At 41.5% G+C, this 24,717-nt stretch overlaps 1 protein-coding gene across 3 annotated transcripts in view; it reads right to left on the bottom strand.

Moving 5' to 3' along the window:
- The window catches only part of LOC128656711 (amine sulfotransferase), a 130,259-nt gene that overhangs the window by 43,579 nt on the left and 61,963 nt on the right, over nt 1–24,717 (bottom strand). For all 3 annotated transcript variants that reach the window (XM_053710815.1, XM_053710814.1, XM_053710816.1), the window contains one exon: nt 17,819–17,945. In XM_053710815.1, the coding sequence (XP_053566790.1) occupies nt 17,819–17,945 (127 nt within the window). The remainder of the gene's footprint in view (nt 1–17,818; nt 17,946–24,717) is intronic.

Genomic DNA, 24,717 nt, shown 5'->3' with positions numbered 1-24,717 from the left:
GTGTAATCTAATTGCAGTTGCCTTCCTCCCAGCGTGTGTGCCAGGCCCATTTGCCAAGCCAACTAGTGCTAGCAATCATATTAGTTCTAACAGGTTTGAAAATCTTTAAACTAAAAACTTTTTTAACTGTGAATCATCAGTCTGCTAGTGCCATTGAATTGCATTTGCCTGCCTGCCAGTGTGTGTGCCAGGCCCACTTGCCGTTTCCAACTAGTGCCACCAATCATATTTGTTCTAACAGTATTGTCAATTTAAAAAAAAAAAAAATTTGGACTGTGAAGCATTAGTCAGCTAGTGTAATCTAATTGCAGTTGCCTTCCTCCCAGCGTGTGTGCCAGCCAGGCCCACTTGCCAACTAGTGCCGCCAATCATATTTGTTGTCACAGTACTTTTCATATTTAAAAAATAAACATTTTTTACTTTGAAACATCAGTCTTTTTGTTGTTGTCAGACTCACAGCGTATACTGTGCCCACTTGCCCAATGCCACCACTCATAATTTGTTTAATAGTATTGTAAGTGTACATTTAAAAAAAAATGACAGGCAGAGGCAGGCCACCCCGCAGGTGCCGTAGTGGTCGTGGTGCTGTGATTCCTTTAGACCCTACAAATATGCACATTGTTCAGACGCCAGGTGCCAGGGGGGACGCGAAAAGTTCTGAGGAGGACCTAGTTGAATGGCTAACACAGGACACCCAATCTTCTACAGCTTCCGCTCCTAGTCCTCCTAACCTGGATGCACCATCCACGTCCAGCTGTGCTTTGGGCACCTCTCAAGTGACCAGTGCCCTCGCCCGCCTGTCACCACCACCAACACTAGCACCACAGCGGCTTCACTTGATCTGTCAGAGGAGTTATTGACACATCAGTTGGAAGAAATGAGTGATGCGCAACCATCATTGACAGAGGATGTAGATAACAGTGATATGTCTCAGTCAGGCAGCATTACAGACATGGAGGTACGGTGTGATGATGATGATGATGATGTTGTACCCGCTGCTGCTTCCTCTGTTGATGTGTCAGATACAAGTGAAGTGGTTGATGATGATGTGTCGGTGGATGTCACGTGGGTGCCTGCTAGAAGAGAAAAAAAGGGGGACAAAGTTCAGATGGGGAGACAGAGAGGAGGAGGAGACGAGTTGGAAGCAGGGGGAGGTCGTCTCAAGGAGCTAGTGGCACAGTCAGACAGCATGCATCGGCACCTGTTGCCACCACCAGAAGGCCGTCATCGCAGAGCTCAGCAGTGTGGCATTTTTTGTGTGTGTCTGCCTCTGACAACAGTGATGCCATTTGCAACCTGTGCCAAAAGAAACTGAGTCGTGGGTCCAACACCCACCTAGGTACAACTGCTTTGTGAAGGCACATGGTCTCACATCACAAACGCCGATGGGAAGAACATATGAGTAGAAGCAGCACACAAACTCAAAGCCGCCCTCCTCCTCCAGCATCTTCAGCCACGTCAACCACTGCTGTCCTCCTTGCCCCCTCTCAACCATCCTCCACTGAGTCTCTTACGTAGCAGTTCCTGGTCATCTGCCCACAGTCAGGTGTCTGTCAAGGACATGTTTGAGCGTAAGAAGCCAATTTCTCAAAGTCACCCCCTTGCCCAGCGTCTAACAGCTGGCTTGTCTGAACTCTTAGCCCGCCAGCTTTTACCATACAAGCTGGTGGAGTCTGATGCTTTCAAAAAATTTTTATCTATTGGGACACCGCAGTGGAAGGTACCTGGCAGAAATTTATTTTCACAAAAGGCAATCCCAAACCTGTACTCTATTGTGCGAAAGGAAGTAATGGCATGTCTGGCAGACAGCGTTGGGGCAAGGGTCCATATGACCACTGATAGCTGGTCTGCAAAGCATGGTCAGGGCAGGTATATCACCTACACTGCGCATTGGGTAAACCTGCTGACGTCTGACAAGCATGGAATGCCGGGCTCTGCAGAGGAGTTGGTGACACCGCCATGACTTGCAGGCAGGCCTGCTGCTACCTCCACTACTCCTCCTACTCCATCCTCTTCCATAACCTCTTCCTCTTCTGCGTCTTGCTCCACATCAACGGCACCCCCCCCCCCAGCTCCCCAGGTACTATTCAACATCCCGGATACGGCAGTGTCACGCCGTCTTGGGGTTGACTTGCCTGAAAGCGGAGAGTCACACCGCACCAGCACTCCTGACCGCCCTGAACGCACTGGTGGATCAGTGGCTGACTCCACACCAACTGGAGATTGGCAAGGTTGCTTCTGACAATGGAAGTAATTTGGTGGCGGCATTGAAATTGGGCAAGTTGACACATGTGCCGTGCATGGCACATGTGTGTAATCTGATTGTACAATGCTTTGTGCATAAATACCCAGGCTTACAGGACGTCCTGAAGCAGGCCAGGAAGGTGTGTGGCCATTTCAGGCGTTCCTACATGGCCATGGCGCACTTTTCCGATATCCAGCGTCGAAACAACCTGCCAGTGAGGCGCTTGATTTGCGACAGCCCGATACGGTGGAATTCAACACTCCTAATGTTCAACCGCCTGCTCCAACAAGAAAAAGCTGTTAATGAGTATTTGTATGACCGGGGTGCTAGGACAGCCTCTGGGGAGCTGGGGATTTTTTTGCCAAATTACTGGATGCTCATGGGCAATGCCTGTAGGCTCATGCATCCTTTTGAGGTGACAAACCTTGTCAGTCGCACGAAGGCACCATCAGCGACATCATACCATTTGTTTTCTTCCTGGAGCGTGCCCTGCGAAGAGTGCTGGATCAGGCCGTAGATGAGCGTGAAGAGGAAGAGTTGTCCATCACCACCAGAAACAGCCTTATCAGCATCGCTTGCTGGACCTGCGGTGCTGAGGGAGAGGTTGAAAATGTGTGTGAGTATAGGGGTAAGGGTAGACGAGAGGGAGAGGAGTAGCTGTGAGGGGATAGGGTCAAGTGGGCAGGTAGTGAGGTGAGAGTGCAGTATAAGTACAGAAACTTCTTCCTCAGTAACAGGGGAGAAAGAGCTAAATTTATGGCTATGTGGGTTGTGGTTGATGGCAAGCGTTTGAGGGAGTGAGAGAATGGAAGTATGTTGAGAGCTGATTTCATGTCTGATGGAGTCATATTATTTGTGTCTTTGAATACAAGTTTTGCACATAACTAATCATATCAGTTTATGATGTGTGCAATTAACTTTTTCATTTTATTTTGTGTTAATTTTTAATTAATAATTTTAAACATTACAATACTTCATTGCAGGAAAGGATTGGGAAAGTTACTGGCACTACATAAGGTATGAGTTTAACATGGTAGGGGAAAGAACCTAATTTTAGGAACTGGTGCTGCCCCTTGATTATAACTAATTAATATATACAAGAATGGAGGAAGAAAAATGGTCTGTTAGCACTACCAAAGCAGTGTGTCTGAAAACATAAAACTAAATTTTATTGTAAATTATTAAAAATATAGAGAAAAAACTCTGTACTCCACATAGCAAACCTATTCCCCTAAAAAGCCGTTTGTCACTCCCCTGTTTCCTGGCCGATAACAGGAAGCGTCGGCTTCAGGTGACAGGAGTGACAGTGACGGTCGATATAAACAGTAGAATTATAAATGCGCGTTTCAGCCGTATGACGGCCTTTCTCAATGTAGGCTGTTGTGTGTTAGTGTAAAATTAACAAGTCAAAGCTAGCGTAACAGGTGATTTATATGCAGTCGTAGTCAGTGCTTTAACCAATCGTCACCACTTCCCTCACACACCCCTCCATGCTCGTCATCGTATGGGGGCGTAACTGAGGTGCATTGTATACAATTGGCTGGCTAACTGTATGGATGAATATTAACTCAGACACTGCAAAATCACTTATAATAATGACAGGATTGGATTGCATTAAACAATAGACTTGGCTAAGTAATGGTTAGAATTGTGTTTTCTTAAACTGCATTCCACTGCGGTTCATGAGGTATACACGAGTCAAATGGACCATATTACTTTAATACCTTATACAGAAGAGGATGATATTGCGAGTTAAGATACTAGATTATATAGAGTACGATGTATGCTGTAGTTGTATATTTCTACTGTTGTTTATATCGACTGATACACTATAGTATGCTGTAGTTGTATATTTCTACTGTTGTTTATATCAACCGATACACTATAGTATGCTGTAGTTGTATATTTAGACTGTTGTTTATATTCTCTTAGTATCCATTATTGAAGGAGTGGTGATGCATTACTGGGAGATAGCTGAAAGCCAATGACTTGATGGATATTTGTGCAGCCACCAATCAGCAGCTTCTGAGCATACCTAGGTATACTTTGGAAAAAAAAAACATACAAAAATAAACTAATTAGATAATAGAAATAAATTGGAAAGTTATTTAAAATTGCATTTTCTATCTGATTCATGAATGAAAAAATATGGATAAAAAATAGGATACAAATTTGTTTATTCCAATATGAAATTAACTTGCTTGGAAATGTAAAGATTTATAAAACAAATCTTGTGAAAAGTCAACATATACAATGTTAAAGGGACACGAAACACTTTGAGCTTGTAATATAAAAGTTATATCTATTAAAACAGCTTTGCTATAAACTTTTATTATTTGCCTTTGTTTCTTGACATTTGACTCTCAAATGAATAGTTTTTAGAATTTGAAGTACAAATGGAAGACTTCACAATCCTGCTCCTTGACTGTTCCTAATAGTCCTGAGTAGAGGAAATCAGATAAGGAACTGCTAAACACTTTCGGCTAGATTACGAGTTTTTGTCGGTAAGGCTTGCGGCTCTAACGCTCCTTTTTTTTCTAATGCTACCTTAAGCCAACGCTGGTATTACAGGTTTTTTTAAACCTGGCGTTAGCCGCAAAAAGGTGAGCGTAGAGCAAAATTTAGCTCCACATCTCACCTCAATACCAGCGTTGCTTACGGTAGCGGTAAGCTGGCAAAACGTGCTCGTGCACAATTTCCCCATAGGAAAAAATGGGGCTGAGCTGGCTGAAAAAAAAACCTGCAAAAAAGCAGCGTTCAGCTCCTAACGCAGCCCCATTGTTTCCTATGGGAAAATAAAAAATATGCCTGCATCTAACACCCTAACATGAACCCAGAGTCTAAACACCCCTAATCTTACACTTATTAACCCCTAATCTGCCGCCCCAACATCGTCGCCACCTGCATTATACTATTAACCCCTAATCTGCCGCTCCGGACACCGCCGCCACCTACATTATACTAATGAACCCCTAATCTGCTGCCCCCAACATCGCCGACACCTACATTATAGTTACTAACCCCTAATCTGCCCCCCAACGTCGCCGCAACTATATTAAATTAATTAACCCCCAATCTGCCGCCGCCAACGTCGCCGCCACTATAATAAAGTTATTAACCCCTAAACCTAAGTCTAACCCTAACCCTAACACCCCCCTAATTTAAATATAATTTAAATAAATCTAAATAAAATAACTACAATGAAATAAATTATTCCTATTTAAAACTAAATACTTACCTATAAAATAAACCATAAGATAGCTACAATACAACTAATAGTTACATTGTAGCTAGCTTAGGGTTTATTTTTATTTTACAGGCAAGTTTGTATTTATTTTAACTAGGTACAATAGTTGTTAAATAGTTATTAACTATTTAATAACTACCTTGCTAAAATAAGTACAAAATTACCTGTAAAATAAATCCTAACGTAAGTTACAATGATACCTAACACTACACTATCATTAAACTAATTACCTAAACTACCTACAATTAAATACAATTAAATGAAATAAACTAAATTACGAAAAAACATAATTTATGCTTACCTGATAAATGTATTTCTCTTGTAGCGTATCCAGTCCACGGATCATCCATTACTTGTGGGATATTCTCCTTCCCAACAGGAAGTTGCAAGAGGATCACCCACAGCAGAGCTGCTATATAGCTCCTCCCCTCACTGCCATATCCAGTCATTCGACCGAAACAAGACGAGAAAGGAGAAACCATAGGGTGCAGTGGTGACTGTAGTTTAATTAAAATTTAGACCTGCCTTAAAAGGACAAGGCGGGCCGTGGACTGGATACACTACAAGAGAAATAAATTTATCAGGTAAGCATAAATTATGTTTTCTCTTGTTAAGTGTATCCAGTCCACGGATCATCCATTACTTGTGGGATACCAATACCAAAGCTAAAGTACACAGATGATGGGAGGGACAAGGCAGGAACTTAAATGGAAGGAACCACTGCCTGTAGAACCTTTCTCCCAAAAACAGCCTCCGAAGAAGCAAAAGTGTCAAATTTGTAAAATTTTGAAAAGGTGTGAAGCGAAGACCAAGTCGCAGCCTTGCAAATCTGTTCAACAGAGGCCTCATTTTTAAAGGCCCAGGTGGAAGCCACAGCTCTAGTAGAATGAGCTGTAATCCTTTCAGGGGGCTGCTGTCCAGCAGTCTCATAGGCTAAGCGTATTATGCTCCGAAGCCAAAAGGAGAGAGAGGTTGCCGAAGCTTTTTGACCTCTCCTCTGTCCAGAGTAAACGACAAACAGGGCAGATGTTTGATGAAAATCTTTAGTAGCCTGTAAGTAAAACTTCAAGGCACGGACTACGTCCAGATTATGCAAAAGACGTTCCTTCTTTGAAGAAGGATTAGGACACAATAATGGAACAACAATCTCTTGATTGAAATTCCTGTTAGAAACCACCTTAGGTAAAAACCCAGGTTTGGTACGCAGAACTACCTTGTCTGAAAAATCAGATAAGGAGAATCACAATGTAAGGCAGATAACTCAAAGACTCTTCGAGCCAAGGAAATAGCCATCAAAAACAGAACTTTCCAAGATAAAAGTTTAATATCAATGGAATGAAGGGGTTCAAACGGAACTCCCTGAAGAACTTTAAGAACCAAGTTTAAGCTTCACGGGGGAGCAACAGTTTTAAACACAGGCTTAATCCTAACCAAAGCCTGACAAAATGCCTGGACGTCTGGAACTTCTGCCAGACGCTTGTGCAAAAGAATAGACAGAGCAGAGATCTGTCCTTTTAAAGAACTAGCTGATAAGCCTTTGTCCAAACCCTCTTGGAGAAAGGACAATATCCTAGGAATCCTAACCTTACTCCATGAGTAACTCTTGGATTCACACCAATAAAGATATTTACGCTATATCTTATGATAGATTTTCCTGGTGACAGGCTTCTGAGCCTGTATTAAGGTATCAATGACTGACTCGGAGAAGCCACGCCTTGATAGAATCAAGCGTTCAATCTCCATGCAGTCAGTCTCAGAGAAATTAGATTTGGATGATTGAAAGGACCTTGTATTAGAAGGTCCTGACTCAGAGGCAGAGTCCATGGTGGAAGAGATGACATGTCCACTAGGTCTACATACCAGGTCCTGCGTGGCCACGCAGGCACTATCAGAATCACTGATGCTCTCTCCTGTTTGATTTTGGCAATCAGTCGAGGGAGCAGAGGAAACGGTGGAAACACATAGGCCAGGTTGAAGAACCAAGGAGCTGCTAGAGCATCTATCAGCGTTGCTCCCGGGTCCCTGGACCATGATCCGTAACAAGGAAGCTTGGCGTTCTGGCGAGACGCCATGAGATCCAGTTCTGGTTTGCCCCAACGATGGACCAGTTGAGCAAACACCTCCGGATGGAGTTCCCACTCCCCCGGATGAAAAGTCTGACGACTTAGAAAATCTGCCTCCCAGTTCTCTACGCCTGGGATGTGGATCGCTGACAGGTGGCAAGAGTGAGACTCTGCCCAGCGAATTATATTTGAGGCTTCTAACATCGCTAGGGAACTCCTGGTTCCCCCTTGATGGTTGATGTAAGCCACAGACGTGATGTTGTCCGACTGAAATCTGATGAACCTCAGTGTTGCTAACTGAGGCCAAGCTAGAAGAGCATTGAATATTGCTCTTAACTCCAGAATATTTATTGGGAGTAGTTTCTCCTCCTGAGTCCACGATCCCTGAGCCTTCAGGGAGTTCCAGACTGCGCCCCAACCTAGAAGGCTGGCATCTGTTGTTACAATCGTCCAATCTGGCCTGCGAAAGGTCATACCCTTGGACAGATGGACCCGAGAAAGCCACCAGAGAAGAGAATCTCTGGTCTCTTGATCCAGATTTAGTAGAGGGGACAAATCTGAGTAATCCCCATTCCACTGACTTAGCATGCATAATTGCAGCGGTCTGAGATGCAGGCGCGCAAATGGCACTATGTCCATTGCCGCTACCATTAAGCTGATTACTTCCATGCACTGAGCCACTGACGGGCGTGGAATGGAATTAAGGACACGGCAAGCATTTAGAAGTTTTGATAACCTGGACCCCGTCAGGTAAATTTTCATCTCTACAGAATCTATAAGAGTCCCTAGGAAGGAGACTCTTGTGAGTGGTGATAGAGAACTCTTTTCCACGTTCACTATCCACCCATGCGACCTCAGAAATGCCAGAACTATCTCTGTATGAGACTTGGCAATTTGAAAGCTTGACGCCTGTATCAGGATGTCGTCTGGATATGGAGCCACCGCTATGCCTCGCGGTCTTAGAACTGCCAGAAGTGAGCCCAGAACCTTTGTAAAAATTCTCGGGGCAGTGGCCAACCCGAAGGGAAGAGCTACAAATTGGTAATGCCTGTCTAGAAAGGCAAACCTAAGGAACCGATGATGATCTTTGTGAATCGGTATGTGAAGGTAGGCATCCTTTAAGTCCACTGTGGTCATGTACTGACCCTCTTGGATCATAGGTAGGATGGTCCGAATAGTTTCCATTTTGAATGATGGAACTCTGAGGAATTTGTTTAAGATCTTTAGATCCAAGATTGGTCTGAAGGTTCCCTCTTTCTTGGGAACCACAAACAGATTTGAATAAAATCCCTGTCCTTGTTCCGTCCGCGGAACTGGATGGATCACTCCCATTACTAGGAGGTCATGCACACAGCTTAGGAATGCCTCTTTCTTTATCTGGTTTGCTGATAACCTTGAAAGATGAAATCTCCCTTGTGGAGGAGAAGCTTTGAAGTCCAGAAGATATCCCTGAGATATGATCTCCAACGCCCAGGGATCCTGAACATCTCTTGCCCATGCCTGGGTGAAGAGAGAAAGTCTGCCCCCCACTAGATCCATTTCCAGATAGGGGACCATTCCTTCATGCTGTCTTGGGGGCAGCAGCAGGCTTTCTGGCCTGCTTGCCCTTGTTCCAGGACTGGTTAGGATTCCAGGCCTGTCTGGAATGAGCAACAGTTCCCTCTTGTTTTGAAGCGGAGGAAGTTGATGCTGCTCCTGCCTTGAAATTTCGAAAGGAACGAAAATTAGACTGTTTGGCCTTTGATTTGGCCCTGTCCTGAGGAAGGGTATGACCCTTGCCTCCAGTAATGTCAGCAATAATTTCCTTCAAGCCAGGCCCGAATAAGGTCTGCCCCTTGAAAGGAATGTTGAGTAATTTAGACTTTGAAGTCACGTCAGCTGACCAGGATTTAAGCCATTGCGCCCTACGCGCCTGGATGGCGAATCCGGAATTCTTAGCCGTTAGTTTAGTCAAATGAACAATGGCATCAGAAACAAATGAGTTAGCTAGCTTAAGCGTTCTAAGCTTGTCAATAATTTCATTCAATGGAGCTGTCTGGATGGCCTCTTCCAGGGCCTCAAACCAGAATGCCGCCGCAGCAGTGACAGGCACAATGCATGTAAGGGGCTGTAAAATAAAACCTTGTTGAATAAACATTTTCTTAAGGTAACCCTCCAATTTTTTATCCATTGGATCTGAAAAAGCACAACTGTCCTCAACCGGGATAGTGGTACGCTTTGCTAAAGTAGAAACTGATCCCTCCACCTTAGGGACCGTCTGCCATAAGTCCCGTGTAGTGGCATCTATTGGAAACATTTTTCTAAATACAGGGAGTGCAGAATTATTAGGCAAGTTGTATTTTTGAGGATTAATTTTATTATTGAACAACAACCATGTTCTCAATGAACCCAAAAAACTAATTAATATCAAAGCTGAATAGTTTTGGAAGTAGTTTTTAGTTTGTTTTTAGTTATAGCTATTTTAGGGGGATATCTGTGTGTGCAGGTGACTATTACTGTGCATAATTATTAGGCAACTTAACAAAAAACAAATATATACCCATTTCAATTATTTATTTTTACCAGTGAAACCAATATAACATCTCAACATTCACAAATATACATTTCTGACATTCAAAAACAAAACAAAAACAAATCAGTGACCAATATAGCCACCTTTCTTTGCAAGGACACTCAAAAGCCTGCCATCCATGGATTCTGTCAGTGTTTTGATCTGTTCACCATCAACATTGCGTGCAGCAGCAACCACAGCCTCCCAGACACTGTTCAGAGAGGTGTACTGTTTTCCCTCCTTGTAAATCTCACATTTGATGATGGACCACAGGTTCTCAATGGGGTTCAGATCAGGTGAACAGGGAGGCCATGTCATTAGATTTTCTTCTTTTATACCCTTTCTTGCCAGCCACGCTGTGGAGTACTTGGACGCGTGTGATGGAGCATTGTCCTGCATGAAAATCATGTTTTTCTTGAAGGATGCAGACTTCTTCCTGTACCACTGCTTGAAGAAGGTGTCTTCCAGAAACTGGCAGTAGGACTGGGAGTTGAGCTTGACTCCATCCTCAACCCGAAAAGGCCCCACAAGCTCATCTTTGATGATACCAGCCCAAACCAGTACTCCACCTCCACCTTGCTGGCATCTGAGTCGGACTGGAGCTCTCTGCCCTTTACCAATACAGCCACGGGCCCATCCATCTGGCCCATCAAGACTCACTCTCATTTCATCAGTCCATAAAACCTTAGAGATATTTCTTGGCCCAGTCTTGACGTTTCAGCTTGTGTGTCTTGTTCAGTGGTGGTCGTCTTTCAGCCTTTCTTACCTTGGCCATGTCTCTGAGTATTGCACACCTTGTGCTTTTGGGCACTCCAGTGATGTTGCAGCTCTGAAATATGGCCAAACTGGTGGCAAGTGGCATTTTGGCAGCTGCACGCTTGACTTTTCTCAGTTCATGGGCAGTTATTTTGCACCTTGGTTTTTCCACACGCTTCTTGCGACCCTGTTGACTATTTTGAATGAAACGCTTGATTGTTCGATGATCAGGCTTCAGAAGCTTTGCAATTTTAAGAGTGCTGCATCCCTCTGCAAGATATCTCACTATTTTTGACTTTTCTGACCCTGTCAAGTCCTTCTTTTGACCCATTTTGCCAAAGGAAAGGAAGTTGCCTAATAATTATGCACACCTGATATAGGGTGTTGATGTCATTAGACCACACCCCTTCTCATTACAGAGATGCACATCACCTAATATGCTTAATTGGTAGTAGGCTTTCGAGCCTATTTAGCTTGGAGTAAGACAACATGCATAAAGAGGATGATGTGGTCAAAATACTCATTTGCCTAATAATTCTGCACTCCCTGTATAGGAGGTGGGGAAAAGGGCACACCGGGTCTATCCCACTCCTTGCTAATAATTTCTGTAAGCCTTTTAGGTATAGGAAAAACGTCAGTACACACCGGCACCGCATAGTATCTATCCAGCCTACACAATTTCTCTGGAATTGCAACTGTGTTACAGTCATTCAGAGCAGCTAATACCTCCCCAAGCAATACACGGAGGTTCTCAAGCTTAAATTTAAAATTAGAAATCTCTGAATCAGGTTTTCCCGAGTCAGAGATGTCACCCACAGACTGAAGCTCTCCGTCCTCATGTTCTGCATACTGTGACGCAGTATCAGACATGGCTCTAACAGCATTTGCGCGCTCTGTATCTCTCCTAACCCCAGAGCTATCGCGCTTGCCTCTTAATTCAGGCAATCTAGATAATACCTCTGACAGGGTATTATTCATGATTGCAGCCATGTCCTGCAAGGTAATCGCTATGGGCGTCCCTGATGTAATTGGCGCCATATTAGCGTCCGTCCCCTGAGTGGGAGGCGAAGGGTCTGACACGTGGGGAGAGTTAGTCGGCATAACTTCCCCCTCGACAGAACCCTCTGGTGATAATTCTTTTATAGATAAAGACTGATCTTTACTGTTTAAGGTGAAATCAATACATTTAGTACACATTCTCCTATGGGGCTCCACCATGGCTTTCAAACATAATGAACAAGTAGGTTCCTCTGTGTCAGACATGTTTAAACAGACTAGCAATGAGACTAGCAAGCTTGGAAAACACTTTAAAACAAGTTTACAAGCAATATAAAAAACGTTACTGCGCCTTTAAGAAACACAAATTTTCCCAAATTTTTAAATAACAGTGAAAAAATGCAATTACACTAACAAAATTTTTACAGTGTATGTAATAAGTTAGCAGAGCATTGCACCCACTTGCAAATGGATGATTAACCCCTTAATACCAAAAACGGAATAACAAATGACAAAAACGTTTTTTAAACAGTCACAATAACTGCCACAGCTCTACTGTGGCTTTTTACCTCCCTCAATACGACTTTTGAAGCCTTTTGAGCCCTTCAGAGAAGTCCTGGATCATGCAGGAAGAAGCTGGATGTCTGTGTCTGTAATTTTTGCTGTGCAAAAAAACGCCAAAATAGGCCCCTCCCACTCATATTACAACAGTGGGAAGCCTCAGGGAACTGTTTATAGGCAAAATTCAAGCCAGCCATGTGGAAAAAACTAGGCCCCAATAAGTTTTATCACCAAACATATATAAAAAACGATTAAACATGCCAGCAAACGTTTTAAAATACACTTTTATAAGAGTATGTATCTCTATTAATAAGCCTGATACCAGTCGCTATCACTGCATTTAAGGCTTTACTTACATTACTTCGGTATCAGCAGCATTTTCTAGCAAATTCCATTCCTAGAAAAATATTTTAACTGCACATACCTTATTACAGGAAAACCTGCACGCTATTCCCCCTCTGAAGTTACCTCACTCCTCAGAATATGTGAGAACAGCAAAGGATCTTAGTTACTTCTGCTAAGATCATAGAAAATGCAGGCAGATTCTTCTTCTAAATACTGCCTGAGATAAACAGTACACTCCGGTACCATTTAAAAATAACAAACTTTTGATTGAAGAAATAAACTAAGTATAAAACACCACAGTCCTCTTACGACCTCCATCTTAGTTGAGAGTTGCAAGAGAATGACTGGATATGGCAGTGAGGGGAGGAGCTATATAGCAGCTCTGCTGTGGGTGATCCTCTTGCAACTTCCTGTTGGGAAGGAGAATATCCCACAAGTAATGGATGATCTGTGGACTGGATACACTTAACAAGAGAAAAAACCCCACTAAATTACAGAAAAAAAAATTACAAGAAGTTTAAACTAATTATACCTAATCTAAGCCCCCTAAAAAAAATAAAAAAGACCCCCAAAATAATAAAATGCCCTACCCTATACTAAATTACAAATAGCCCTTAAAAGGGCCTTTTGCGGGGCATTGCCGCAAAGTAATCAGCTCTTTTACCTGTAAAAAAAATACAATACCCCCCCCAACATTACAACCCACCACCCACACACCCCTACTCTAAAACCCACCCAATCCCCCCTTAAAAAAACCTAACACTACCCCATTGAAGATCACCTTACCGGGAGACATCTTCAACCAGCCAGGCCGAAATCATCCAAGAAGCCGGGCACAAGTGGTCCTCCATCCGGCAGAAGTCTTCATCCGATTGGGGCAGAAGAGGTCCTCCATCCGGCAAACGTCTTCATCCTAGCGGCATCTTCTATCTTCATCCTTCCGGCGTGGAGCGGCTCCATCTTGAAGACATCTAGCGCTGAGCATCCTTCCTGGCCGACGGACTAACGATGAATGAAGGTTCCTTTAAATGACGTAATCCAAGATGGCGTCCCTTGAATTCCGATTGGCCAATCGGAATTAAGGTAGGAAAAATCCGATTGGCTGATCCAATCATTCTATTGGCTGATTGGAACAGCCAATAGAATGCGAGGTCAATCCGATTGGCTGATTGCATCAGCCAATCGGATTTTTCCTACCTTAATTCCGATTGGCTGATAGAATCCTATCAGCCAATCGGAATTCAAGGGACGCCATCTTGGATGACGTCATATAAAGGAACCTTCACTCGTCGTTAGTCCGTCAGCCAAGAAGGATGCTCCGCGCTGGATGTCTTCAAGATGGAGCTGCTCTGCGCCGGAAGGATGAAGATAGAAGATGGCGCTTGGATGAAGACTTTTGCCGGATTGAGGACCTCTTCTGCCCCGATCGGATGAAGACTTCTGCCGGATGGAGGGCCACTTGTGCCCGGCTTCTTGGATGACTTCGGCCCGGGTGGGTGAAGACGTCTCCCAGTAAGGTGATCTTCAATGGGGTAGAGTTAGGTTTTTTTAAGGGGGGGTTGGGTGGGTTTTAGAGTAGGGGTGTGTGGGTGGTGGGTTGTAATGTTGGGGGGTATTGTTTTTTTTTTTACAGGTTAGAGAGCTGATTACTTTGGGGTAATGCCCCGCAAAAGACCCTTTTAAGGGCTATTTGTAATTTAGTATAGGGTAGGGCATTTTATTATTTTGGGGGGCTTTTTTATTTTATTAGGGGGCTTAGATTAGGTATAATTAGTTTAAACTTCTTGTAATTTTTTTTCTTTCTGTAATTTAGTGGTTTTTTTTTTCGTCATTTAGTTTATTGAATTTAATTGTAGGTAGTTTAGGTAATTAGTTTAATGATAGTGTAGTGTTAGGTGTAATTGTAACTTAGGTTAGGGTTTATTTTACAGGTAATTTTGTACTTATTTTAGCTAGGTAGTTATTAAATAGTTAATAACTATTTAATAACTATTGTACCTAGTTAAAATAAATACAAACTTGCCTGTGAAATAAATATAAATCCTAAAATAGCTACAATGTAACTATTAGTTATATTGTAGCTAGATTAGGGTTTATTTTATCTGTAAGTATTTAGTTTTAAATATGAAGATTTTTTTAATTTTGTTAAATTTATTTCATTTAATTTAAATTATATTTAAGTTGGGGGGGTTAGGGTTAGGTTTAGACTTAGGTTTAGTGGTTAATACCTTTAATATAGTAGCAGCGACGTTGGGGGTGGCAGATTAGGGGTTAATAAATGTAAGTAGGTGTCGGCGATATTAGGGCAGCGGTTTAGGGGTTAATACATTTATTAAAGTGGCGGCGATGTCCGGTCGGCAGATTAGGGGTTAATAATTGTAGGTAGGTGGAGGTGACGTTGGGGGCGGCAGATTAGGGGTTAATAAATATAATGTAGGTGTCGGCAATGTTAGGGGCAGCAGATTAGGGGTTCATAGGTATAATGTTGGTGGCGGCGATGTCCGGTCGGCAGATTAGGGGTTAAACATTTTTAGTGTTTGCTATGTGGGGGGGCCTCGGTTTAGGGGTTAATAGGTAGTTTATGGGTGTTAGTGTACTTTGTAGCACTTTAGTTAAGAAATTTATGTTCCGTCGTTAGCCCATAAAACTCTTAACTACTGACTTTTAAATGCGGTAGGAGTCTGGACAGTAGAGGGTCTACCGCTCACTTCTTCCAAGACTCGTAATACCAGCGTTAGGCAAATCCCATTAAAAAGATAGGATACGCAATTGACGTAAGGGGATTTGCAGTAGCCTCGAGTCGCGGAAGAAAAGTGAGCGGTAGAACCTTTCCTGCCAGACTAGTAATACCAGCGGGCGTTAAAAAAGCAGCGTTGGGACCTCTCAACGCTGCTTTTTAAGGCTAACGCCAAACTCGTAATCTAGGCTTTTTTTTATTACAAAATAACAATTGCAAGCCTTGCCTATTCCAAAAAAAATTCTGGATTGGTTCCTCCAAATAAGGCAGGTGGAAGGTGAAATTTGGCTACTGAAAAACCAATAGGAATTATTTTGACTACTGAAAAACAAAATAATTCCTATTGGCTTAAATTTTCAAATCAGCCAATAGGATGAAAGCTACTGAAATCCTATTGGTTGGTCAAATCAGCAAATAGGATTTCAGTAGCTCTCATCCTATTAGCTGATTTGAAAATTTCAGCCAATAGGAATGCAAGGTACCCCAAATATATAACGGGCACCTTGCATTCAATCTTCAGTGTGCGGCGGTTACCGCATAGAGAGGATCCTCCATTGCGGATGGCTTCGCGGCTGGCGTTCTTGCTCCACGCTGCCTTCGCCCTGGATGAAGATAGAAGAGGTCCCTGCGCTGGAAGAAGATGTTACCACCTGGAAAAAGACCTTCAGCGCCTGGAAGAAGACCTTCTCCGCCAGACTTAAGGAATGGTGAGTGACTATTTGGGGATTAGATTTAGGCTTTTTTTATTTTTTGGGGTGGCTTTTTTTTTAGATTAGGGATTTTTTTATTTTTATGGGCTGCAAAAGAGCTGATTGCCCTTTGAAGGGCAATGCCCATACAAATGCCCCTTTAGGAGCAATGGGTAGCTTAGGTTTTTTTAGTGTTAGTTTTTTTTATTTTGGGGGGGTTGGTGGGTGGTTACTGTTAGTGGGGACTTAGTATTTTTTTATGTAAAAGAGCTGTTTAACTTAGGGCAATGTCCTACAAAAGGCCTTTTTAAGGGCTATTGGTAGTTTAGTTTAGATTAGGGGGTGTTTTTATTTGGGGGGCTTTTTTATTTGTTGTGGGGCAATGGCGGATTAGGGGTTAATATGGTAATTAGGTATATTGCGTTGTGGGGGGATGGTGGTTTAGGGGTTAATACATTTATTAGGTAGATTGCGATGTGGTTGAATGGCGGATTAGGGGTTAATAGTTTATTAAGGTATATTGCATTGTGGGGATGGCGGTTTAGGGGTTGATCACTTTTATTATTAGTTGAGATGTAGGGGGATGGCAGATTAGGGGTTAATAGTTTATTAAAGTATTTGCAATGTGGGGTGATGGCGGGTATAGGGGTTTTTATGTGTCAAGTTTATTTTGGGAGGCGGGTTAGACTTTTACGGGCAATGTAGGATTTAGGGGTTAATAGGTTAATAGGTTAATTAGGTTTAATGCGTTCTGGGGGAATGGCTGATTAGGGGTTAATAGTGTAATTAGGTATATTGTGTTGTGGGGGAATGGTGGTTTAGGGGTTAATACATTTATTAGGTAGATTGCGATGTGGTTGAATGGCGGATTAGGGGTTAATAGTTTATTAAGGTATATTGCGTTGTGGGGATGGCGGTTTAGGGGTTAATCCCTTTTATTAGTTGCCATGTGGGGGGATGGTAGATTAGGGGTTATTAGTTTATTAAGGTATATTGTGGTTTAGAGGTTAAAACATTTATTAGTATTTGCAATGTGGGGTGATGGTGGGTATAGGGGTTTTTACGTGTCAAGTTTAATTTGGGAGGCGGGTTAGACTTTTATGGGCGATGTAGGATTTATTTGTGTTTTTATTATGCGCCAGCAGTTTCTAAACTGCCGCAAGTCACTGGCGACTCCAGAAATGTGTATTTACGCACATTTCTGGACATCGCCAATTTATCCAACTTATGGCAGTTTATGAACTGCTGGCACGTTTTATGTGATTTCACGCTGTGTGAGGTGAATTTACGGGTGACACAGGTTTCAGTAGTTGCGCTGAAGCCTGCGCCGCATATATAATCTCGCCCACAGTGTTATTTGTGCACATACATCCTTCAGTGTAGATATAATAATTCATAAGACATAGAAACATGATGAAGTCAGATAGATGTTTGTACGTTACCTTCACAGGTAACACATTTTAAATAGCTTACTAAATTCATCCACTCACGTTGTATTTCCCTTTATCTATATTAATCTATATTCACATACAGTAAGTTTTACTATGTAATTATGATTTTAAAGAAAATGATCCAGGCTTTGTATTACTCAAGTAAAATAAGAACTGATCTCCACAGCTTCACCTTACCTAATCCTGAAATAAACAATTTGAAGTAAGTTTCAAAGTCTTCTGCCTTGCCAACATTCGCCACCATTTTTTGAAAATGATAATATGAAACCATAACATCTTTTGGATTTCTTGATACGTAGATAACCTGTAGGTAAAAATGTAAATGTTACTCCGAGTCTGCAGTATTTCATTTAAATAAAATTATAATGCCTTCAGTGTATGGCCTACAATTTGCTTTATATTTTTGATGACTAGTTCCCTTACTATAATAAGCCCTACTCTATACTTTTATTTTGACTAAGATTAGACTATGCATGCTTAAGTGAACAGTAATAGGGTACAATAGAAAAAGCACGCAAATTAGTCACTTTCTCAGTCATTGATTTCCTATTTTAACAGAATCATTTCAGGAGTCACAAAGAAAACCAATTAAGCCTCTGAAAAAAGTCCTGTCTTGTACACATGGGGAAATTAAGGGCTATATTACAAGTGGCACAGTATATTTCTTTTTTGCGATCACAAAAACTCTGCTAGAGTTAAGGTTTTTTGCGCTAGTCGGGTTGCGTTCATATTACAAGTTTCAAAAAACGTATTTTGTGCTAGCGGTAACCCATATTGCACTTAAAGTCAAAAATCGAATATCATGTTTTTGCATTCCCCAATAGAAATCAATGGAGGCAAAAACGTGGAAAAAAAAACCCACTCTCTAACACAAACACTATAGCATTGTTGCTAACCCGACATGAAACTATACATATTTCATATTCCAATGTTCTTAACTTAACGTAATATGTTCTATTTATTCATACATACTGTATATCTGATGTTTTTTAAACAAATATATATTTATACCTATATATATATATATATATATATATATATATATATATATATATATATATATATATATATATATATATATATATATATATATATATATATATATATATATATATATATAAAATTATATATAGGTATAGATATATACAGATATACAGTGAGTATTGAAAAGAATCACCCCCCTTGAAAATGATCACATTTTGTTGCTTTGCAGCCTAATTTTTTTTTAAAAAAAGTGTAAAACTGCATACTGGCAGACTGTAGCCAGTACTTAAAGGGACATGAAAGCCAAATTTTTTCTTTTATGATTTAAAAAGAGCATGCAATTTTAAACAACTTTCCAATTTACTTCTATTATCTAATTTGCTTCATTCTCTTGATATACTGTGCTGAAAAGCATATCTAGATATGCTCAGTAGCTGCTGATTGGTTGCTGTAAATAGATGCTTCATATGATTGGCTCACCCATGTGCATTGCTATTTCTTCAACAAAGGATAGCTAAATAATGAAGCAAACTAGATAATAGAAGTAAATTTGAATGTTGTTTAAAATTGTATTCTCTACTTGAATCATGAAAGAAAATATTTTTGGTTTAGTGTCCCTTTAAAGGGACAGCCAAGTCCAGAAAATACTTTCATGATTTAAATAGGGAATGTAATTTTAAACAACTTTCCACTTTACTTTTATCACCAATTTTGCTTTGTTCTCTTTGTATTCTTAGTTGAAAGCTAATTTTAGGAGGTTCATATGCTAATTTCTTAGATCTTGAAAACTGCCTCTAATCTGAATGCATTTTGACCACTAGAGGGCATTAGTTCATGTGTTTTATATAGATAACATTGAGCTCATGCACGTGAAGTTACCTTGGAGCCAGCACTGATTGGCTAAAATGCATGTCTGTCAAAAGAACTGAAATAAGGGGGCAGTCTGCAGAGGCTTAGATACAAGGTAATCAGTAGAAAGGGAGGTTTCCGGTGAGAAGGCGGAGCTCTGACACAAGGTGCTCCAGGTCGGCGTGCTGGCCGATGGTTGCTATTCATGCCTTTACTCTTTGCCCCATGTTACCTTTGATGTCCGGGGCGCACAGCGTGGCAAGGATATCGCCTGCTGGAAGGGAAAACGATTTGGCCGTTTGTGCCGCGGGGATACCGCATCTAAGCTGTTGCAGTGGTGAGAAATAAATCCACGAGAAAATAAAATCCTACTTACCTCTATGAGCACGGATTTGACCTGTTTGGCCCATTGTCTTCCCTTTGAATTGGAGCTGTGGTGCAGCCAGGGAGGAGGCTCGGATATGGCGGAGTGGTACTACTGAGGTAGCAGTGGTGGCGGCGCTGAGTGACCGCTCTTCCTGAAGCGCTGCTGAGAGCGTGTGTGGAGCGCACCGATTGGAGGGCAGGCGTGCTGTCAGGTGTGAGAGCGGAGGAATCCGGACGCCACGCTCTTGCATGCTAGCAGCACTTTAGCCCCAGATACAACTGGCCGTATTGTGTGTCCCGCAGGTGGACGGAAGAGGCAGCATAAGATATCCTGGGTGAGCTGGATAAGACAAGTGCACTCCAGCTGAAAGAACCTCCGGCCCAGAAGTGCCTCCTCTGCTCCGCAAGTATTTGTGTGCTATTTTCTCAGTTTGCTTTATTCTGTTTGAGATACAAAGACTGTCCAAACTAAGCACAGTGTTGTCTGTTGGAGAGACTGTATGAACATAAGGGGTCGAAGTAATATCGAAGTATTACCCTGTAACCCTGCTTGTAGTGAAATCCTGTTTGTGCCTTTGAAGCTCTGTAGGAGGACGGTATACTTTGGGTACAACTTTTCATCTCTCCTAGCAGGCTGTTGCCCTGATGTAACTGTTGCACTTGGTGCTGCAGTGTAAGAAGGGGACATTATCAAGTTACTCCCCAGTTACCTCATCCTACAACCAGGAACATTAGCCCCCCTAAAGGCTAGGCAATTGTTGCCCTAAGTGCAAGGCTTTTTTGGCTGAAAATTCACGGTGGTTTTGAACCTTTATTGTACAAATCTGAATGTTCATATAATAAGCCACCTATGTTAGATCTAAGGGGCTCTTGCAAGTTAGATATTGCATTTATTGTTACTTTGCAAGGTATATTCTGACCAATATTTTTTGTCCACCATTGGCTATAGAATGCTGGGATATAACCAGATGTTCAAGGTATAGAATCTAACTTATTTGTTTATTTTTTTCTTTAGTAGTTTCCAGGCATTTCCTCTGGGCCTAGGCCCACAGCACTTCACGTTCACAGAGTGTATAATTAATACACTATATTTTTCCCTCTAATTCACAACTCATTCTATTTCTTGTATAAGCTGATTCAAGACATCAGATTGAACCACGTAGATACCACTGTTTTTGTTTTATCTGTTCACAGGGGGTTTGTATTTTGAGTGTTTTTTGATTCCCTTCCCTCTCAAAGAATCTGGAGTTTTTGTTTATTTTTTCTTTCCTTAATGGAAAAGTTTGTAACGCACGCCAAAAATAATTCCCCTAAAATGCCTGTGAAATCTAGGGATAAAAGGAATACTAAGTTGGGTGACACCAGTATTGATTCCTCGTCAGAGAATGCATCAGCTGTTATAGACACCCAGGTTTTGATCAGCCAACTCACAGCCATTTTTCCCCCCCAATTCGAGGGAATAAAGAAAGAACTGGGAGTTATCTCTACTGAGATAGCCTCCCTTTCAGCTGAGGTCAAGCAGTTTTCAATCAGAATTGGGGAAGCGGAAAACAGAATCTCCTCAGTAGAAGACAGGGCGATAGCCCAAGAGGGCATTATTCAAGCCCAAGGCTAAATTAAACAGCATGCAGTTACGCCTGGAGGATCTTGAAGATCGCTCCAGGCGTAACAACATTAGGGTCATAGGCCTTCCTGAATCCCCGGAGTTTGACGACCTAATTAAATTCACCTCTATTACTCTCCCTCAGGCCATCGGCATAACAGCCCATTCTCTTCCCTTAGCAATCGAGAGGGCTCACAGAATAGGTCCTAGAAGAGATTCAACTGCTGGCCCGGTTAAACTTAGGATGTGTATTTTCAAGCTACTCAAGTTTCAGGACAAGCTTGAGATATTGAAGTTAGCTAAGAAGGCGGGCACTTTAGTATTCGGGAACAGCAAGATTTTGCTGTTCCAAGATTTCTCGGCGGAGACCTCCGCCCGGAGAAGACTTATGGCCCCTTATTGTTCACAGCTGATCAGTAGAGGCATTAAAGCCAGTCTATTTTATCCAGCCAAAATTATAGTGGAAAATAAGGGAGTTAAATTTACTTTCAATGAAGTTGCTGAGATTAAAGAATTTATGAAGACTTTAGAATCTTAAAGAAATTCAGGAATAAGAGTAGGATAATGGGCAGCAGGTCGCCCTGGATTTTAGGTTTGGTTTGTAAAATAGCTTTAGTTTGTTTGATATGTCCAGTATCCGTATTTTATTCTCTTATGAGACATGTGGAGTTTCTGATTATGTTTACTGAAAAAGCACAAGTAGTGATTTACTTGGTATTCAGTTTTTTGGTATGTGTCTGTGTTTTGTTTTGTTTTTCTTTCTTTTTTTTCCTCCTCCTCTCTTCTCTCTCTCTACCTCCCCCCCACCGATGTTCCCTGCCCAGCGCAGGATTATGTCAGTTACTGGTAAGGAGACCAGATAATGGAAGTTGGGTTTAAAATATTATCTTGGAATGTGGGAGGGATCTCCTCTCCGGGGAAGCGTAAATTAATTATTAAGACTTTGGCCAAAGAAAAGCCAGATTTGTTTTTTTTACAGGAAACCCATTTAGATGGAATTGAAGCCGCCAAGCTTAAAATAAACTGGGTTGGTGAAGTAATCTCTTCTTCCAGCCCTTCAAAAAAACGTGGAGTGGCTGTGTTATTTCATAAGGACTTAGATTATAGAATTATTAATGTTGAGATAGATCCCACTGCCCATTATATTGTACTTCAAGTTATGATTAATAGCGTAAAATATATTTTCTGTAATATTTACGCCCCTAACAAATTTTCAATTACATTTTGGGACCAGATCCAAAACAAAATATTCCCATATCAAAGGGAAAATTTAATCTTATGCGGGGATTTTAACATGACTATCTGTCCAGAATTAGATCGTTTTTAAAAAAAGAATCTGGCAGAATACAAGAAAAATGCCAAGTACTTTAAAAGATTTTGTAGTAAATTTGGCCTAATTGATATTTGGCGAATCCAGAATTCTTTAGCTAGAGCTTTTACGTGCGAATCTAAGGCTCATAGGACCTTTTCTAGGATCGACCTTTTTCTAATTTCAGAATCATTAGCTGTGTGTCAATCTAAAGCCGGAATTGGTGAATTTATGATATCTGATCACGCTATCATCTCTCTGTTGTTTGTTAGAGCACACGCGAGTAACTCACCTGGTCCCATTTTTTGTTTCCCCCGTTTTTTATATGCTAATCCAAGATTTACATCCTGGATTAAAAATATATGGCATGAGTATGCCCTATTCAATTTGGAGTACAGACATAAGGTTGAGATTTTCTGGGAAGCAGCCAAAGCTGTGGTACGGGGAGAAATTATTGCGTATATGAGCACTCCATCTAAAAAGATCAAGGAACAGAGGAGTCTATTTTCTAATAAAGTTAGGGTAGCCTATAGGAATGTTCATCTGGATCCCTCTCCAACAAATTGGTCAGTATATCTTGAGGCCAGAAGGGAAAGAGGTATTTTTGAGACAAAAGTCTCAGGAGGAAGAGGCAAGATTGAACTTAAAGTATAAGAGTTTCCATGGGTCTTCACCAGGCCCAGACTGGTTTTATGTCATCAAGAAACTCAACCAGGAACATTCGTAAGGTCACTGCATTTTTGGACTATATGTGGAATCTGGAGTCAGAGTCCAATAATTCTGTAATTTCAGACTCAGCTGTCTTGACCTTAGATGCAGTTAAGGCCTTCGATTCCATTGTCTGGGAACATTTATTTCGATCTCTGGAAAATTTCGGGTTTGTTGGTAATTTTATTCAATATATCCATAAAATCTATTCCAACCCCACCTCTTATCTATTAGTTAACGGAATTTGCTCTCCAGAGATAATTTTACAATGTGGCACTAGACAGGGATGCCCATTATCCCCTCTTCTGTTTAATGCGGCAGTAGAACCATTAGCGGTCAGACTCCGAGAGGTTTTGACGGGTATCTCACTTGGGTCCTTCCGTTTAAAGACCCTGCTATATGCAGATGACATTTTATTATTTGTAGATAATGTACATCAATCCATCGCAGTGATCTTACAACTTCTCGCTGAGTTCAGTTCTTTCTCTGGTTACATGGTGAATCTAGAGAAAAGGGAACTTATGTATGTGGGTAACAGTCCGCCTTGTGCAGGAAACATTTAAAGTCGTGAATACAATTAAATACCTGGGGTTAGAGCTACATAGAAACCCCAAGTTATGGTACGCTGCAAATTATGCCTCTCTGTTTGAAAAAATCAAAGTAGATCTTCAGCTCTGGGCGTCTTTCCCGCTGTCAATTTCTGCGAAGGTAAATTTAATAAAAATTATCATCTTTCCTCGCCTTCTCTACGTGTTACAAAACTTACCTATTTTCATATCTAATTCAGATATAAAAAAGCTATACGGCTATTTTTCTAAATTTATCTGGAGAGATAAAAAACCCAGGATTGCACTGGCTAAGCTCATGCAGAAAGTCAACTACGGAGGTCTGGCATTGCCAGATGTCAAGTTGTATAACATAGCGGCCTTGGTAAAATTTGCCCTAGACTGGGTCGCTGAAACCAATCTAATAGCGGATTATCAAGAAGAAGCATTTTACATACGTCCTTTCTCACTAAAAGCTATTTTACATTGCAATCCCAGACAACTTCCTCCTAATATTTGCAGAATGATGTCATTTAAAAATATTGTCATAACATGGCATACGTTTTGTGGCTACTTGGGAATAGAACCCTCTTTTTCGGATTTTCTCCCTATTCAAGGAAACCCTAATTTTATACCTGGTATTCATCAAAAAGTATTTAAATCCTGGGAAAATAATGGTTTATTTTTAGTTAAGCAACTGTTGGGTGTTGAC

The sequence above is a fragment of the Bombina bombina genome, chromosome 4, assembly GCF_027579735.1.
Source record: "Bombina bombina isolate aBomBom1 chromosome 4, aBomBom1.pri, whole genome shotgun sequence".
Taxonomy (NCBI): Eukaryota; Metazoa; Chordata; class Amphibia; order Anura; family Bombinatoridae; genus Bombina; species Bombina bombina.
Note: the sequence above shows the minus strand (reverse complement) of the source record. Positions and strands in the feature narration are given on the sequence as shown.